General features: G+C 41.2%; 1 protein-coding gene across 1 annotated transcript in view; it reads left to right on the top strand.

The window, feature by feature from the left end:
* The first annotated feature begins 5,208 nt into the window (after positions 1–5,208).
* The window catches only part of fez1 (fasciculation and elongation protein zeta 1 (zygin I)), a 29,703-nt gene continuing 14,543 nt past the window's right edge, over positions 5,209–20,368 (top strand). Inside the window, exons 1-3 of the mRNA XM_034683995.1 lie at positions 5,209–5,307; positions 10,685–11,035; positions 17,005–17,092. Coding sequence (XP_034539886.1) covers positions 10,707–11,035; positions 17,005–17,092 — 417 coding nt within the window. The 5' untranslated portion in view covers positions 5,209–5,307; positions 10,685–10,706. The remainder of the gene's footprint in view (positions 5,308–10,684; positions 11,036–17,004; positions 17,093–20,368) is intronic.

The raw sequence follows: 20,368 nt of genomic DNA, 5'->3' as shown, positions 1-20,368 counted from the left end.
AGTATTAAACTGTCTAAAATGCCTCAAAGCTTATTATGATCAAATCAACAGCACCACTCTGGACGTGTTAAAGTGTCAAAGAGGCTAAAAGTGATCGTCTCTCCGTCTCACTCCCCTCAGTTCCTCTCCCAGTGTAATTACAGTGTAACCATGACAACCAGCGTCTGTGTGGCTGCAGGCTGTGTTGCTGTAGCGACGACATGTGTCTGACCGGACAGATCCTTTCTGTCCTTCCCTTTCTTTGTTCGTCACATGATGTGTGAAAGAAGCAGCTGCTGACAGTCTGATGGAGCTGAAGCTTGTCTTGATTTTTATAGAAGTTGTGTTTGACACTGATGATGATGTGAGCAGACATACATAAAGGTGTGTGGGTGTAGAGAGCAGTCTGTTTTGTGTTTGAGCATGCAGGTGGGCACAGGTGCATACTGATGTCAGGTGTTGAGTGAGTCAGAGTGTCTATATCAGTAAGTATATCAGTGGAGGAGAGAGGTTTTCATGATTATTTTGTGATATATTATATTCTCATTACTTTAATTAAATCTGCACATCTATAATTTTTAATCAAACTGTCTTTCAGTATTCTGTGTTTGGGTAACAGTAAATTTCCGGTCACTGTTTTCATTTAGTTTGAGACTTCATTGACATTTAAAAAAAAATTCACTGACCTTGAATATAAAACATTTCTTCACCAAGCTTCACCAAACTTCTTTCTCTTAATAAAAACAAATCATTCTCTAAATTAATTTATTCTCAATACCTTTAACTATTTAATTTATTCTTGAGATGCAGACTTTTTGCCAGGTGATTTTTAAATCCTATAACACAAGATAAAACCTCTATACTCTATTGTTTTGGTATTTTTATTGGTCTGGGGCACAAAATGCAGCATTTGAATCCCAGCAGTCGTGCATGTGTTGTGATAAAAAGTCCTAAATCAAGCTGTATGTAGAGCTGTTTGTCGGGTTTGGAGCTACCTGCAGAAAGAGCTGCACCTCTTATCTTACATTTTTTCTCATGTTGTTGTGAACATGTATTAGATTTACATGTATTAGATTTCTGATAGAAGAACCTCATCCTTCTTCCTTTAAACATTTAACTGTATCAGTCACTGTGAATATTTGATGTGGGAATGTAAACACAAGCTGTCTGACACCTGTCCCTTCTTCAGAAGTGTTTTAAACTAATTTGAAGAAATAATCAGTTTTATTGATGAGGTTCTTGTTTGTTTTTGAAGGTCGTAAAGAGGCAACACTAAATGTCAGTCTGTTTCATAACCAGTCAAAACTTCCTCACAGGGGCTTTAAGAAACTTGTGCATCATGAATTTACTGACTCTCTGCTTATTTTCGGACGTCTCTCTAATCCCAGCTCAGAGATTAATCTGCCAAATCTGCTCCTGGCTGGGGGCTGGATGTTCCTGACCTCACTCATTTATTATTATATCTCTTGCTCTTCTCTGGGTGTGATGAAAACATGTGAAATGTGGTGTGACTGAATATGTTTGTGCTCATACAGCTGAGGATTTGATACAACAAGTCTAAATCCAGAGCTCAGATTAAAAGCAGCTGGGATTATACAGATCAGTGCTTCAGTCGGGTCAACATGAAGTTTGGGGTTGTTTCAGAGTTTTACTGTCGAGGTGATTTATTTTTAAGACAGTAATACCAGGTTATACATGATGCACACAACTAGCTTTTGAATGAGTTAGCTTTTGAATTATCTTATTGGATGCATTTTTTAAAAATGTACCCCCATGCAGTGTGTAAGAAAACACAGTATTGTTTTGAACCAGGCCGTAAACATGTTTCATTTTACTGTAGGCATTTCAACATGGGACCTGATCATAGACTGTGTAATAAATGGAAGTATTCTCCGTGACGTCATCCATCTGTTTCTGAAGCACTGTTTCAAAGCCAATCATCGGTGGGTGCCATATTGTAAAACCTGAACTCAACTAAACTTCTATCAAGCTGGTCTGAGGAAAAGAGGGCTCGCTTTGAGCCTCCTTCCTGACAGCTACAGTGTTCCTGCCTGTAAATCAAGTCAGCCGTGCCTCTCATTATGGAGAACTCGTAATCTTCATAACCCTGAAACTGATCAGTTATGAAAAATTTCATTTACCCCTAACATTAACCCTAACCCTAACCCTCAAGCTGGGGCCCTAACTGTAACCCTAACCCTTCCTCTTATCATAACCATAACCCTAAACCTAACTGTACCCTAAGTCTAACTCTAACCCTCCAAATGGGGCCCAAACCCTAACCCTCACTCTTACTGTAACCCTAACTCTAACCCTCAAGCTGGGGCCCCAAACCCCAACAATAACCCTTACCCTAACTCTAACCTTAATCCTCAAGCTTGGGCCCTAACCCTTCGGCTGGGGCCCTTACCCTAACTCTAATCCTTAAGCTGGGGCCCTAACCCTTACCTAAACACTAATCCTCAAGCTTGGGCCCTAACCCTGACTCTAACCCTCCGCCTGGGGCCCTTACCCTAACCCTTACTCTAACCCTAAAGCTGGGGCCCTAACCCTAACAATAACCCTAACTCTAACCTTAACCCTCAAGATGGGGCCCTAACCCTTACCCTTACTTGTACCCGAACCCTCCGTCTAGGGCCCTAAACCTAACTGTTACCCTAACCCTGACTCTACTCCTAACCCCAACCTATAACCATTACCCTAACTCTAATTCTAACTCTAACCCAAAACCTCAAGGCCTGGGCCCTCACCCCAACCCTAAAGGCTGATTTATACTTCTGCGTTGAATCAACGGCGTACCCTACGCCGGGGGTCCGCGTAGCTCCCGTACCTACACCGAGGCCTACGCACGTAGCTGACGTGCACCTCCTCCAAAATGTAACTCCCCGTAGAGCCGACACGGACCTCAAGCCCTGTGATTGGTCCGCTCGGCGGCTTTGTATTTCCCGCATTTACAACACTTCCGGGATCCCGGACATCGGCCGCACATCGGCTGTGTATTTCATCTCCTCCTCTCTATTCTTTATGTAATCATGTCTGTATGATTAACAGCAACATGTATCAGCTGTAGATTAACATAACACGCTCTGAATCTCTGTGGAAAAGTAAACAGAGATCGTAGCGGGGCAGGAAGCAGGCAACCGGCTATCAGAGAGACCGCACTGCCCTCTAGTGTTTCGGCTGAGAATTGCTGCGTGACACAGACACACCGACGCACAAGTATGTGGGGCTCAAGTCCGCATCAGCCCCTGCTGCGTAGGGGAGACGCAGAAGTATAAATCAGCCTTAACTCTAACCCTCCAGCTGAGGTCCTAACCCTTATCCTAACCCTAACTCTAACCCTTACCCTCCAGCTGGGGCCCTAACTCTTAGCCTAACTCTAACCCTAACCCTTCAGCTGGCGCCTTAACCCTAACCCTAACTCTAATCCTAACCCTCCGGCTGGGGCCCTTACCCTTACTCTAGGCCTAACTCTAACCCTAACCCTCCGGCTGGGGCCCTTACCCTTACTCTAGGCCTAACTCTAACCCTAACCCTCCGGCTGGGGCCCTTACCCTTACTCTAGGCCTAACCCTAACCCTAACCCCAAGGCTGGTGAAAGGGCCAGCATGCATCATTCACACCTGTCAAGTTTATCCTTCTGATAAGGAAGTCTGAGAGATTTCTGGTCTCTCCCTCTGCTCTGTCATTGCCACACTGCCCTGAAGAATTGCTTCACTCCTACGTTCAGCCTCAACACCTCCCAACATCTATCGGCTCCTGTTGGTGGGTCCCAGGTATTTTCGCCCACCCCTCAGTTTCTTTAAAAATGTGTGAGGCTTGATGAGGTCCGAGTACAGACGGCCAACACAAACAGTGTTGTGCTGCTTTAATAAACATTTCAAACCCTCATAACATGAGTGGTGTTTGTGTTTTCTGCTGTTTGTTATGATATGGGAAGCCAAGACAAATGTTAACCTTGATGGGCAAACAGTACAGGGTCCTCTCTTGTATGGTAGGCTACAGGAATCTGGATTCAATCTTTTCTGACATTTAGTGTTTCTTTGTTATAAAAAGAGAGAAAACATTTGAAAAAACAGGGAGCAGTAAAGCATCTTCATTCTGTATAAAGATGTTTATATTTTCTGATGTAAATCAATATTTACAACCCTGAGTGGGACATTCATCAACAACAAAATACAACACGTAAAACCATTAGTGTCTGAATGACTGAGCAGACAAAAGGTGAAAGCTGGTGAAAGAACTGAATACAGAAAGTAGACAGATAAACAATGTGCTACCTAGAATCATCTGCTCTCTTCCTCCTCCTCTTTTCCTTATGAATATTGGGGAATTAATGCCCACAGGGGGAGGGGGAGGAGACGGAGGAGGCAGGGACAAAGGAAGAAAGCGAGGATAGTGAGGGGAGAAGAAAGAAAGAAAGGGAGGGAGGAGGGGGGCCGATGTCGTCACAGTGCGCAGGCTCTGTGAGCGCTGTGCTGCTGACTATTGATTGGAAAACAACGGGCTGTGGGAGGACGGATCAGGGAGGCTGAGGGACGGGTGAGGGAAGGGATACACACCACGGCTCGGACCAGGCTGCCATCTTTACCTCCCTTGGACTCTTGTTTCTCCCTTTTATATCTGGGATGAAGGCAGCTGCCCCTGCTCATCACTGGGTTTCCAATCAAAGGGACCAGAATCTCGTTGTTTAAGGAGATCTTGAACCAACTGAGCCTCATCAACTACACGTCTACTGCAGGTAATCTGTTTTCCTTCTCGATCATCCTGCTTCCTTTCGTCCAGATCCTCCCTGTTCATCATCCTCCTCCATCCTTGCCTTGTAACCATGGTTTCCTCCATCTCCTCTTCCTCCCTCTCGTCACTGCTCGTTTCTCCCTCCCCCACTCTCCTCTTTTTTCTCTCTGTGATGAGCTGCTGACATGGACCTGCTTGATTTCCATTTCTGCCACGGCTAAGAAAAGAACTGGAATCCATTTTAAAATTGTTTCCTTACACCCAGACTCCTGCTGGGACAACCAGCTTTAAAAATCAGCAGTCACTGGGTGATGTAGTCATGTTTGTCCCTCCCACAGTAAAACAAGGTGTCTCTATTGCATTAAATGACCTCTGATGAGCTCTCCTGATTGGTTCTTTTCTTACCCGTATGCCAAAGAAGCACCTGAGACCTCCAGCACTAACACTGTTTGAAGGTCACACACATACACAAAAACAGCTGACACATGTCCTGAACAAACATGCAGACGTTTGATCAACCTCATCAACAAGAATTTATCCTCAGCGCTGAGGCAGATACTCTCAGATCACCTTGCGCTTTTCACTTTCGAGGTAATATTCCAGAGTTCCAACCAACCCAGCAGTGAGTAGAACATTTACAGCGTGACTGTGGACTTGTGATTTCCCATCCTGCGAAATGTTTTAGTATCACTTCAGCTGCAAAGAGTCCCAGAGGCAAGGTTAGAGTCTGCTGCTCATGTTCCATTAAAGTAGGACAAATTATATTAATCAGATCCTCTGATAGATGCTGCTGTCAGTCAGTGTCACATCCAGAGGGGAGGTTTGTCTCTCTACCACAAGGATCATTCAACGTAGATGTATTTATTTCTGCAGGGAAGTTTGAAAGAAGCCAGAAAGAAATTCAAGCGCACTGATACAAAGCAAACACCGGTTTAGGGAGAACTGCACTAAAGACAGACATCCTGTAAAAGTACCACCCAGCACTTTGCTGAGTGAGGAAGAGGAGGAAGAGAAGGAGGAGGCTTGCTCAAGCTTGTTTTTAAACTCCTCTGTAGTCAGTGTGTCCATCCATCAGTCCTTCGGTCGGGCAGACACTCCAGGCCTTGGTCCAGTGAAGCTCACGCGATGAAATTCAGGCCTCACTTCTGTAATTACACTGCGTCAGACAACCTGAGCAAGGCACAACTTCTCTGAAAGCCTGACCACCGCTGACCCTGGAAATTTCCGGCAGTTTAATCTCACACCAGAGTGTAAGCCGTTTTACTCTGTGGTCATGTCGTTATTTATTACCAAACAATTGGCAGCGGTCAGTTTGGAAACAGAGAATAACATCTAATCTCAGACTTAACCAAACCATGTCAAAAAAGGTCCCTGTTAGATTATTGCTAAAGGACCTCGACTGAGATTCCAAGGGTTCAAATCATAACTAGTTGTTGAGACGTGGATGTAGGCAGCGTAATCTCATCTTTAGGTTTGTAGTCCCCATTCTGAAACATCTTTGTGTTAGAGCCAAGGGTGATCGTATGTGACAGGGATGCAACCAGGGGTTTTGTGTTCCATATAGGCCCAACAGCTTCGTACCTCAAAACACAACAACCCTAAAAATGAACACTGTGCCCACATGGATGCAATGGTCTAGATCCAGTGCAGTTCACTTTCTGATTAGTAGATGCAGAATTGTGCTGAAGGCCATCTTTTGCAATTTAAATGTCATTTTCTCAACATTTTTATTGAATAGTTCTCCCAATATTTGTTTATAACTTCACTGAAATAAAACCAAAAAACAGTTCAACCTCTTCACTAAAATAAATAACATTATCATTTATGAAATGATGTGACAGACGATGGAAATCAGCAGGTTTTTGAAATGTAGAGCTGTAATCTATATTTATTGTAGGATGATTTAATGTCTGCTAAATTTACTATGAAGAATATATTTACTTGAAGCTCCTCTGAGGCTCTTTCAGTTAGAGTTAATTTTTATTGTGTTTTTTTTTTCAGTATTTGTTTGTACACCACAAGTTCACAAGTTTTGAACAAGTTATGCAAAACCAACACTAAGAAATAAAAAAACAGGACAAACAAGAAAGATAAACACAAGAAAACTAATAGAATTAAATAAACAAACAGTGTAAAGTAACAGAAAAAAAGCTTCTATTCCTCATGGTAATGTTTAGAGGTTTTACAGGCTGATGATGATGAGGACATGATGTACATTAGAAATAGAGGACTGATTCATTGAACATCAAATATTATCATATTCACCTTTTCCAATCATTTCCAGATAGGTACCCCATTGAAATCTGAATACCTTAGTATTATTAATTGCCCTGTTCATAGTAATTTTGTCTTCATCTAAACAATGAAAGCTCAATTTTACCCAAACTTCAGCGTGCTTAAATGAGCAAACACAGTTTGATCCCAATTGTCCGGATATTTAATTTCAAGGTATTTCATTTCTATTTCCAGTTTATACAGTCCTTCTGACATCTTCTTTTTGAGAACAGATGAATGCTGTCTTAATCTATGAGAGTATTTTACCTTGACAGCTATCAGATTAGTTTCCAGATGTGTGATATATGTTGAAAACATCACTGTGGTGTCAGCCATCTTGCAGGAAGATGCTGAATTGTATGAAGTAAATGATGTAAGGGGAGCATGTTAGGGCGGCTCAGTGGATTGAGTTGGTCATCTATCATTCAGAGGGTTGGTAGTTCAATCCCAGCTCCTGTTGCAACATGCTACCCAAGTGTCCTTGGGCAAGACACTGAACCCCAATCTACCCAAATTTAATCGCGATCCACATTTTTACCACAGACTGTCCCAAATATTAACTGTTCCCCAACAGTTTTCAATAAGTCCTTGTTTGCTGTCAGCACTTCATGTTTGATACATTTTTAATGCTGTGCCACAACATATGCATGCATGTTATTTATGTTTATTTTTGCATCAATGTTCCTAAAACCAGATCCCCAAATATTCTTTCAGTGGTGTCGTTTTGCTTTGAAAATGACCCTCAGAAAATGGTTATTGAGGCTGGAGGATGAGGCCATCTGTCTAAATCTGCATTGTGATTAAATGACACTATTAATGACCCAATTACATAAAGCAATCCGTTTTTCTTCGCCCACATATCTATGACCCCATAAATCCATAAAGAAAAACAGCCTTACACATTATATTCTGTACTGTGATAAATGTTCTTATCATTTCACATACCAGAATCTTGAAAACTTCAGCAGCTAAATCCCAGCAGACGTAAGCAATTAACTGTGGTTTACCAGTAAAGCCAACTGGTTTGGGTCCCTCTGGGACCTGGTCCCCTTCTGGCACATCTACCTCCATCTCCTCTTTGTCTAGACAACATGGAGCCACTCTGCATGAGGTGAGACAAGAGTCATTTAGGAAACGCCAAATCAATCCTTCTGGGGAATGATTCAGTCTGACAGATGGACTCTTGTGTCTGATGTTCTTTTAATCACAGACTGCACATATGAAGAAGACATAGCCATTGCAGGTTTTGAACAACTGTTCATAAGTTGTTTGGTGGTTGCCATCTTGGTGTTCTCTGGGTCATAAGTGACCATAACTAGACATACGTGTGGAGCTGGAAAGGAGGGAGGAGATCACTAAATGCTAATCAGCTATTACTGGAGCAAGCTTAAGCTGGGTGTAAAGTGTTGACACTGTCAACTCATATCATGCATGTGAATCGTTTACAATGCACCAACAAAGCTCATGAATATTGTCATCACACTGCACCAGTAAAATTGGAGCAGAGCTTTGACAGAAGTCAATAAAGTTTTCTTTGAAAGTGTAACAGAGCAAGTGAAGTCCCAGATTTCAAATATAAGCATATATATAGACACAGAATAACAACATATATAATAGAAACATATAAAAGAAACATATAAACATAAAAACATAAAAAATAGGACAAACATATACATATCTAATGAACATATAAATACAAGCGTATCATATAAAAGATAATATAAACATACAGTATATAAATATAAACACATGATATCAATGTATAAACATAAATACACATAAACATATATAAATATTACCATTACATTTAAACATATATTGATTTAAGCATATAATATAAACATAAAATAAAAACGTAACTAAATGCAAACATGTAATGTAAACATATATAAATACAAAAATATAATATGAACATACAAACATACAAATATAAACTTGTCTTCCTGATGAGTCAAATAATCCTTGAAATAATTTGTGGTTGAGCTGTTGGATTAGATTGCACAGGTGGTCATAATGTTTCCGCTGATTGGTGTATACCCGTGTTTATGTCAATAGTCTACATCAAGTGGTATGTTGCCATGGTACTTTCAAACAGGAAACTTGTGGCTCTCCCTTATGTGACAGTATGTAACCATCTGACTGTATAAAATTAGAGATACTGCAGGAAAATGAGCTTACATTCCACTTCACTTATCTCTGGTCTATCTTTGGGTCTTCTTCATCATAGCAGGATGTTCATTTTGAGATAATGATCACATGTCGAGTAAAACCAATGGTTAAGTATACTTAAGGCCCTGGCTTCTTGTGTTGACTGCTGTGACCTGTCAACAAGGATGGAGACCAGTCACGATTATCGAGACCTAAATATTCTTAGACACCGCCTCCATGACAACCAGGAGAGAAAACTACTGTCAGATCAAACATTATAGTTAATAGGCTTTAACAACACAACAAATAACTTGATGGTCCCATCCCTTGGCTTGCAAACAAACAACAACTCACTCTTTCTGTCATGATGAACTCAACACAACGAATAACTTGATGGTCCCATCCCTTGGCTGGCAAAAAAACAACTCACTCTTTCTGTCATGATGAACTCTACAGGATGATAGAGCTAAAGGTGTGTGTACCGGTTGGTGGAGATACCCAACTTTGGCAGATCACTGAGGGCCCGATCAACTAAGATCCCAAATAGCAAGCTCTAAATTGTATCTGCAAACAATTTGCACATGCTAGTAGTAAGCGTTTTGCAGGTGATCTACTATGATTGCGTGTGCATTGATAACAGGTGCAAAAGTGATACTGACCGCCCTATTTCAATGAGGATTTTGTGTGTGCTACCGGCTGTCACCATGGAGAGTTTGGGAGAGCAGAGTGGCCAAAAACGAAAAATGAAGTTTGAAGCTATGGAGTTGGAGGTTTTGGTGGAGGAGACAAATAAACACACTGGTGAACTCCAGCAGAGACATCTCAGCACTGCCAGAAGAAACGCAATTTGGGAGAATGGAGAAAAAAAAGTGATTGGAGGGATGTTTACTGATGTGATGGTTTGCTTTGCTAGGCTATGTGAATGTAACGAGTGTTAAAGGTGATGTTCTATTTGTGTAATGGGTTTGATAAGGACAACCTAAAGGGATATTTCAGTTTTTTTTAAGTGAGGCTCAAGTAGAGGACTTGCTTTGACATGAAAAACTATTAGAGATTAGAGGATTCTAATAAAATATGGTATTAAAAGAAAACTATGATAATTAAAAAAATGTCAGAATTAAAAAATGTGTTGGGGCACGTGCCCCACCTACTTGAATGGGCACAATGCAATTCCCAATAGAAGTTGAGGAACACTCATTTGATTAGTATCAACGTGAAATAAGGAGATAATTGGGAGAAATTACAAATCGGAGTACATCAGGAGTGTTGGCAGGTCTGTAGCTCCCTGTGTAGTAGGGTGCGTGCCGTTGGACAGAGCAAACCCATGGCGCTGACAGAACGAGGCACACACGCTCCTCCCTGTATAAATTCAATGTTAGTGTAAACCTTACCCACTGCCCCTGGTGCAGATATGTCTAAAGTCCACTCTTTCCTACACTGTCAGTGTGTCAAAACTAAGTTGGCTGAGGTCGGGGTCTTACCTAACCAAATGCAAATGAAAGATCAAACCTCAAAAGTGTTAATCACCTCCTCTCTAATTTTTCAGCACTCAGAGATCAGCAGACACCATGGAGGCACCTCTTGTGTGTCTGGATGAGGAGTTTGAGGACCTCCGGCCCTGCCAAATGGATGAGTTCGACCATGAGCTGAACCACTCCTCTTGCTCCACCAACAACACCACCACCGCCCCCCTGGCCTCCATCACACGGGAGGACTTCTCTGAGCTGGAGAACTTCTCTGAGATGATGAGTTTCAAGTCCATGGAGGACCTGGTCAACGAGTTTGACGAGAAGCTTAACGTCTGCTTCCACAACTACAACACCAAGACGGAGGTCCTGGCACCCATCCGTAACCAGACACACAGCCAGGAGGATGAGGAGAGGTTGCAGGACGAAGAGTGAGTAACAGCTGGTTATACTGTATGTAGTTTGGCTGAAACTCTCAAAGCAGCATCTGTGCAGTTTCAATCTTTATTTATATCATGCCAATTGACAACAAGTGTTATCTGAAGAGGCTTTACAAACAGAGAAGGTCTCATCTTAATCCACCATGAGTAGAGCACTTTGCAGTATTTAGCAAGTTACAGTGGCAAGGACAAACTTCCTTTAACAGGCAGAAACCCCCAGCAAGGATCAGACTCATGTAAGACACACATCTGCTGAGACCAGGTTGTGATGCAGGATACCATACTGATGCCATCTAAGGCAGTTATATCATTAGAAATAGTCTCTAATTTCTCATGACGTTACCTAGAGTAAGCATATCAAAGGTGTTTCCTCATGATGCTACCTTGAGGAAGCATAAGGTGCTTCCTGTTTCCTCATGATACCTTCAAGAGGAAGCATGTATAAGGTGTTACCTCATGATGCTATCTAGAGGAAGCATATAGAAGGTGTTTCCTCATGATACTATCTAGAGGAAGCATGTATAAGGTGTTTCCTCATGATGCTATCTAGAGGAAGCATGTATAAGGTGTTACCACATGATGACATCTAAAAGGAAGCATATAGAAGGTGTGTCGTCATGATACCTTCAAGAGGAAGCATGTATAAGGTGTTACCTCATGATGCTATCTAAAAAGAAGCATACAGAAGATGATTCCTAATGATGCTATCAAGAGGAAGCATATAGAAGGTGTTTCCTCATGATGCTATCTAGAGGAAGCATGTATAAGGTGTTACCACATGATGATATCTAAAAGGAAGCATGTAGAAGGTGTTTCCTCATAATGCTACCCATAGGAAGCATACTTTGTTTCCTGTTTCCTGATGATACTATCCAAAGGAGGCATGTATAAGGTGTTACCTCTTGATGCTACTTAGAGGAAGCATGTGTAAGGTGTTTCCTCATGATACTATCTAGCGGTAGCATGTCTTAGGGGTTACCTCATGATGCTACCTAGAGGAAGCATGTAGAAGGTGTTACCTCGTGATGCTACCTAGAGGAAGCATATAGAATGTGTTTCATCATAATGCTACCCATAGGAAGCATAATTTGTTTCCTGTTTCCTCATGACACTATCTAGAGGAAGCATGTATAAGGTGTTTCCTCATGATACTACCTAGAGGAAGCATATAGAAGGTGTTTCATCATAATGCTACCCATAGGAAGTCTAATTTGTTTCCTGTTTCCTCATGACACTATCTAGAGGAAGCATGTATAAGGTGTTACCTCATGATGCTACCTAGAGGAAGTATGTAGAAGGTGTTACCTCGTGATGCTACCTAGAGGAAGCATATAGAAGGTGTTTCATCATAATGCTACCCATAGGAAGCATAATTTGTTTCCTGTTTCCTCATGACACTATCTAGAGGAAGCATGTAGAAGGTGTTTCCTCATGATGCTATCTAGAGGAAGCATGTATAAGGTGTTACCTCATGATGCTACCTAGAGGAAGCATGTAGAAGGTGTTTCCTCGTGACACTATCTAGAGGAAGCATGTATAAGGTGTTACCTCATGATGCTATCTAGAGGAAGTATATAGAAGGTGTTTCCTCATGATGCTATCTAGAGGAAGTATATAGAAGGTGTTTCCTCATGATGCTATCTAGAGGAAGCATATAGAAGGTGTTTCCTCATGATGCTATCTAGAGAAAGCATATAGAAGGTGTTTCCTCATGATGTTATCTAGAGGAAGCATATAGAAGGTGTTTCCTCATGATGCTATCTAGAGAAAGCATATAGAAGGTGTTTCCTGATGATACTATCTAGAGGAAACATGTATAAGGTGTTACCTCATGAAGCTACCTAGAGAAAGCATGTGTAAGGTGTTTTCTCATGATGCTTCCTAGAAGAAGCATGGGCAACATGTTTCCTCATGCTGATTCCCAGAGGAAGCGTAAAAAAGGTTTTTCCTTTTGATGGTACCTAGAGGAAGCATAAACAAGGTGTTTTCTCTTGATGTTACCTAGGAGAATAATATATAAGGTGTTTTCCATGATTCTATATAAGGTGTTTCCCTCTGATTGCAACTGGAGGAAGCTTATATGAGGTGTTTCCTCATGATGTTACCTTGAGGTAGCATATATAAGCAAATATAAATTGCAAGCTCTTAGGAGGAAAGCATGTTAGGTCATGTTTACATCTTACAGTATTTGATTAATCAACTTTAAGATACATACAAATATTTGTGATTCAATAAGGAACATGATAAACTTACAAAATTACAGCACCAAGACTCTGCAGACAATCACAACAAGCACCACAAAAACTATCTGTCCACATATAATGACCACAACATCCCAAACAAGGAGTCGCCCAGCATCATGACCCCACCTTCATCAGTCCCACAGTCAGTCTGAATGCTGAATAATTCAATGTGCATCATCGTATGCCTCACTGTGCTCTGGTCTGTATCTGTCCCTGCCTCTCCTGCTCCTCCTCCTCCTCCTCCTCCTATCTCCTCCTCGCAGCTTCTGAGGCGGAAACACACACTCCTCGTCACGCTGTGTGAAAATGAATCGAGCTAAAAATAGTCTGTAGGTGTGAAATGAGAGGGTAGGAGGGGGATCTCGTGATTTTTCAGAGTCTGTTTAGTGAAATAAAGAATCAAACACAAACACAGCTCTACAATGCATATTGCATATTATGACTGCAACACTTGCTTATAGTCCTGCGCCGACACATTGCGGCTCATACAAAACACAGTAGAGATATTGTGCTGTCAAATATACAAACTGTTCTCCACGTCCTCTGAGTACTGTCACATAAACAAGCTCTCATTGTTCCTCCTACTCTCTCCATGCCAGCTTCTTCGGTAACAATCCGAGCTGTGATTTCAAATCAAGTTAGTCTCATTTAGAGGTTTTTTTTTCACCTTAATGTCACTTAGACACAGGAAGCTATTATAAAACCACCTCAGCATTGATGTTTTGAGTGAGTTTGAGTGGTTTAGGATTTAACAGAGGTCTTTATATCCACAGAGAGATCTACAAGGATGTTAATGTGCTGTTTAATTAAGAAGAGGCTGTCTTAATTTTCTGGTTTAATCCCTGCTGTTGGCTGTTTTTAAACTCAGACATGAGTCAGCTGATGGTGAGGCAGAGTATAAAATGTTTTCCTTCAGTGGCTGCAGGCCAACAAACACAGCAGGACAGCCCCGAAACATGCTGTCCAGATGACCAAACGCTGTGTGATGCAGGCAGTCTGTGCAGTCGGGAGGACTGATCAGCCTGTATAAAATCTATGTTTATAACGAAGGGATCGTTTTCTTAAGGAGCTGACAGCTTCATTTAACAATAGGAAAAATTGTGTGAATTACACCGTCTTTCTGACAAAGCTTGGCACTATGGTGCAAGAAATAGATACAAACCTTTCTTGCAGATATTCAACCAAAGTAAAATATTTTGAAATCTTTCTTTTACTTCACAATGTTTTTTTTTGATAACTTATATTTAGAATACATATCTGTTCAATGCAGCTGACACAGTGCATCAAAAACCCTTGTAACCAAATACATGTGTACTGTATGCATTGAAATAAGTTCTGAAATTTGATGACTATTCAACATTAATGCAAAATAAAACTATCAAAGAGCCGATTATCTCATCGTTTTGGATAAAACAGAGTGCATCAGAAATCAGCGTCTGTGTTCAGTGGTGCAGTCGTCCCAACCTGAGTGTCGGCTGTTCAGTCCTCAGGTTCCTGCAGTCCACATGCCTTCAGGAAAATGAACCGAATTTGTTTGTAGTTTGGTTTTTAGTCTGAGAAGTATTGACCAGTCGGGTGTCAGCAGGCTTTGGTTTCTGCAGGAAAAACAGTCCGAATGGAGAGCAAAAGCAGAAGGAACACAATCCAGCGTAAACACGGCTCCCATGGTTGGTAATCTGAAGAGGATTTCTTTCTCTCTATAAACAGATATCTGCAGAAGAGCAGCTAACAATCTGTTCTAGATCAAACATGTACACTGAGACACAAATCTGCTTGATGCTGTGTCACTAAAGACAATCAGTGTTTAGATTTCCTGACTTCCTGGAATGCATCAGAAATGATTGATCTCACCTCCATTCAACAAATAAACATTGTAAAAGTAGTTTTCTTCTCCTCTTACAAAGCTTGACTTTGGACTTTGGACTAATCTGCATCTTGATGTTGTTATTTCATCAAACTTAAGACCGTTAATTACAAGAAAATTACAAGAACATCAGTTTCTGTTTCAGGTTGATACCACTGAAGGAAGCCAGAGTGACGCTCGGTGTGATTGCTGTTGGACTGGGACCTTGGGATGCTTGAAACTGGTGAACCGGAGATTTAGTGGGTCAAGATACAGCAGAGTTTGTTTTAGACATTTTCGTAACTGCTAAAAGTTGGAAGCTGTTCCCTGAGGCACAAAGACGAGTCAGACACAAACAACCTGCCATGACTGCTGTCCTCTTACAACATCAGCACCTTTTAATGCAGGCTGTCAGAGAAAGTGTATCATATTTACTTTCTATGTAAATGTAACTTCAGACAACATTGTAAAGGAGCAGAACCAATTGGGTTCCCACCTCTTAACAAACAGAAAAGTGTTACTTCATGGGGTAATCCCGTTCAGGTAATCCCTCTGACCCCCTGTATGAGAGGACACTTTACCACTGGCTGTAAGAGGACAAATATATTCTTCAGGAGAGGATCAAAACGTTATAAATATCAGCAATGCTGTTCCTTTCTTACTGAGATGTCAATGGCGTTTTGTTGTGCTGTCACTCACTGCTCGCTGGTATACTGCTTCTCATCATCAGATGATGGTGATCATATGATGGTGGTCATATGATCTACATACAAGCCTGATAATAACACATGATGTCATATTGATCAGCTCTGTGTAGTTATGGACAGAGATATACATGTTGAGACAATTATAATGACAATCAACATCTGCTGTTACACGTAGCTCACATGTTGCTTCCTTTTCCACTCAGGAGCACTTAGGGTTGAGTGTCTTACTGAAGGACACTTTGACGTGTGGACAGCCAGAGCTTGAATTGAACCCTCAGCCTTCACATTGAGAGACAACCGACTTCACCACTGACAATTTCTCCTCCCATTTCAAATTTATCAGACCAAGACAAAATAAAAACAACAACACTTGTGGTTGAGACAGAGTACTTCACCTTCAGTGGTTCAAATATATCCACACTGTGGGGCTGGCATGCATAAAAGTGATGAAATCTGATTTAAGACATTAACACAAAAATAAACAAAAGCATTGAAATGTTCAGCCCAACATATAATTTTTATAGCCAGCTTTCAGCACAGTGTTGAATGTACTGAACCTTTGACCCTGTTTATGTGCTGATACACATAGCAGTGACATGCTGCCAGGCTGCCGGTGAGGTAAGCTGTGTGCTGAATGTGTCCTCTGTGTCCTGGGTGTGGACAGTGCCACTGTGAGCTGGGCAGCAGTCCTGGGACAACCTCTGAGCCGAGGAAGAAAAAAACACAAAGGAGGCTGTTACTCTCCCAGTTTTGTCATTCCTGCTCAGAGACAGACGCTGCTGAGGGTTCAATCAGACCCCGACTGCACAATGATGTGAGAAGCTTTATCTTGATCTCCGTAAGGATACCGTTTACTCAGCTACAAGCTGTTTTTTTCTGTTGTGCATTGTTCCTCTGCAGCCTCCTGCTCTGTGTATAAACTTTAGTTGCCTTTTTGAAAAATTGACTGAGTAGTAGGCAGCTGAAGACTGGACTGAGTGGACCTGATTACAACCAGGAGATAAGACAGCTCATCCATCTGTAGTCTAATGCCGTTATGTAACCGTCTAACAACACCGTGTGTGGATACGGCAGATTAAAAATAGATTGCAGCCGGTGGAGTGAGGGACAGCAACACATTCTTTGATGGTTGAAAGAAGCCCTTTGTGTGTGTTTGTTGTTTTACAGTGTGTGGGATGCACTGACTGACAACTACATCTCCACCTGGGACAACCCCGACCAAGAGGGACTCAACGGCAACCTGTCTGAGCAGGAGGTAAGTGTTTCTGCTTCACAGCTTCCTAAAGACCTATGGTTCATTTGAACAATAAATCCATGACAGGTTAGCCTTCAGTATTATTGTAGACCTTTTGAATTCATCAGTGGACAGTGAAGATGACTTCAAGTATCTCTGATTTATGTGTTTATTTATTCCCATTAGGGACTCAATGGGGTCAAATCATGTAAGCAGGCATGACAACTGTAATATAAAACTGAATACAGGGCAGAGAAGAATAAAGATAGTCATGCTAATGATAAGAGTAAAAATAATAATGAGAAAGCATAGCCATTATATAACACCTGATGGAAATCTGGCCTCTAGTCAACTGAGTCTATGTCATATAAATGAAATGTAAGCAGTAATGTAGTGAGCAGCAGGTTTTAACCACAAGCTCACTATACATCATTACCTGGTGATCAAGTAAAGATAAAAACAAGTTCATACAGAAGATGACGTTATTCTGTATTTACTCAGCGTTCTTACTCATCTCCGAGGTGTGCTAGACAAAACCCTAGCAAGAGCAGCTCCAGGGAGAACCAGATCACACATCATACCCAATTAATCTGAGGAAAGGAACATCAGCACATTTCACCAAACATTATTCTTCGACAGCATTTTTAATCAGAAACATTGTGGCAAAAACGTTTAGTCCGTTTGCTAAATGCTAAATCAGTGGGCTAAACAGTGTGGAAATTTTAATATCAGGTCCTGTCCTGTAATCCAGGCACCAGCAGCAGAGCTGTCGAGAGCATCTCTGAGCTGCTAATCACTACTAAGTAGGAATGCCACTTATAAGTATTCTCTGTGATTGATCTGTGGAAATGTTAACGATCAGTTATCTATTAATCATAGAAAAACGTTTTCCGTTTTCCATTTCAAAATCAATGCCAAATGCGTTTTTTTCCCTAAATCAAATTTTCGTTAGTGACACAATGTATATAACTGACGGTAATTAATAGCTTCGTATCATATTGAGGCATGCAAAATGTTAAACACACTGAATATCAAGGTGTGGAGCAGGTTTATAAAAATAATCTCCATGGACATACAGTCATAAAGTGAAGGCTCAGGCTACAACATATGGATTTCCTGCAACAAGAGAACTGAATAGAAACATATTTCAGACTCTCAGAGTCCAGTTGTCTGCCTACTCGTTCTTATTGACAACAATAAGCATCTGTATGTGGTAAGCTGTCAGCTGGGATGTTTGTTCCACATGATAGAAAATCAAAATTGAAAAAACGTATTGGAGTAAGTTATATCAATTAGGCGATACTCTGTTAATTGTTAACATCCCTACTCTTAAGTCACTTGAACCATAAGATGTAGTGATAACAGCAACAAAGCTGTGACATTTATCTAATTTATGTTTAATGGTGTGAGGAGTATCAGGGACCTGATCACCAGTCACACATCATCCTTCACTTATTTGTTCAGCTACAAGAAAGTCCCTCAGATTCTTCGGTCAGTAGCACTTCACAGGGTTACAATGTGAATGAACATTAAACTTGACATTACTTTTCACAATGATGTTGAAGCATTATCCTGCTCTTCTGTGACAAATCACAATGAAGACGACCGCAGCACCTGACTAAGTCTTCTTCTCCGAGTTGACTTGGTCATCTAAGGTTTATTTTGGGGCTTTAATGTCTTTTATTTAAGGGAGGACAGTGGACAAGTAACTGTGGACTTATTTTGCACTGTGCACTTTCGTATCGTGTGTTTGGTTTATATTCTTCACTTAGATTTATGCCGACCTTCTTTCAGAGTAGTTTAGTACAAATATTTTGCACACTATCAGTGTGGTATCATGTGGGTGGTTTCAAGCTGTGCAACTTGGTCCTCTAGAACAAACTAATACGCACCTGAAAATAAATCTGAGCATGAAACAGTGTCCGACATTTTCCTTCTGCTTAAGAATGGGGAAACTCCAGCTGGTACTGGGACAAAATACTTTTTATGATCCCTGCTCAGTAAAAACATTTCAGGAATATGCTAACTACATTTCTACAGAATCGACAGGCTGAGCTGTGCATGAGAAGCGTTAATCATGAATGCCTGATTCAGCAATCCGTGATAATGTTTGTTTACCAATTTCATGCTCAATGAGCTCAGCTTTACCAACACTGCTGAGAGGTTTGACCCAGAAAACAAGCTCAAACCTCCGTGTCGAATCGTGTCCTGCAGATGTGGAGGGATATCTAATATTAATTCAGCCGTTGTCCCAGTGAAAGCAACAACACATTGAACCACTGTTTTTTAATTGGAGGATCCAAACGGAGTGTTGGACTGCTCCAGTCTTTCTAAAACTTCATCCCAAGCTGACACTTGAAGACATGCTCCACCAACCTTGACTGCTGTGCTGTTCAGCAGAGCTCCCCCTTCTCCTCTCTTCACTCTAATTGGCTGTCACATTGAACCAGCCAGCCGCTTCTGAGCAGTCTGTGCCATAGGACTGCTCAGGGCCAGTGCAGACACTTAAGGGTTGTTTTTATCCAGAATCCTCCTGCCTTCAGCCAAATCGTGGAGGTCTATGTTGAAAAATATTTCACTAAACACATCTTAACAAATGACAGCTCCCTTGAAGGATGAGATGAGGAAGCAGCATTTCCTTTTTGTTCTTACAGTCAAGTGAAGTTATCTTTTCCCTCACGGCACAAATATCTGTCCAAACAAAATGATCAACACCCCTGTTCTAGACATTACCCCGCAGATTGTTTTTATAAGATGGTGCTTGTTGTGGTTTAGGGTTATAGATTAATATAAAGCTCCAGAGAGGAACTCTTGTCTGTGGTGATTTTGGCGCTCCACTATGGGGTAATTGGTGACTCTCCTTGCTGACTTTGTCCTAAATAAAGACATGTTTTCTTATGCTTTAATGGTTTAATCTCTTTATACCTTCTGTTAACACACATGTACTTCACTGTGAAAATTCACTGTAAGTTTAGACTGCTCTGTGGCACACACTGATAACCTCCTACATGTAGCAGCAGTAGCATAAATTAAAGATAGCTATAAAAACATCAACAATCTTCCTGCTGAGAGCTTTGTTTGCCTTTGTAGGTCATAAAGGGTTATCCAGCTGAAAGCTCAGGAGCTTTGAACACAGCAGTCAACCTCTCTGATGTTTCTCCTGAGCTTATTGTATGAACTTTTGTTAAGCTAACATTTTATTAGTAGTTACAAGTTACTTGTTACTACCAGTAATAACCTAATCTAACAAACAGAAACATCTTACAGCCTGACTAAAACACAATCAAACGCTCTTAA

This window comes from Notolabrus celidotus, chromosome 5 (genome assembly GCF_009762535.1).
Source record: "Notolabrus celidotus isolate fNotCel1 chromosome 5, fNotCel1.pri, whole genome shotgun sequence".
NCBI classification, from domain to species: Eukaryota; Metazoa; Chordata; class Actinopteri; order Labriformes; family Labridae; genus Notolabrus; species Notolabrus celidotus.
This window is presented reverse-complemented; position numbering and strand designations above follow the sequence as displayed.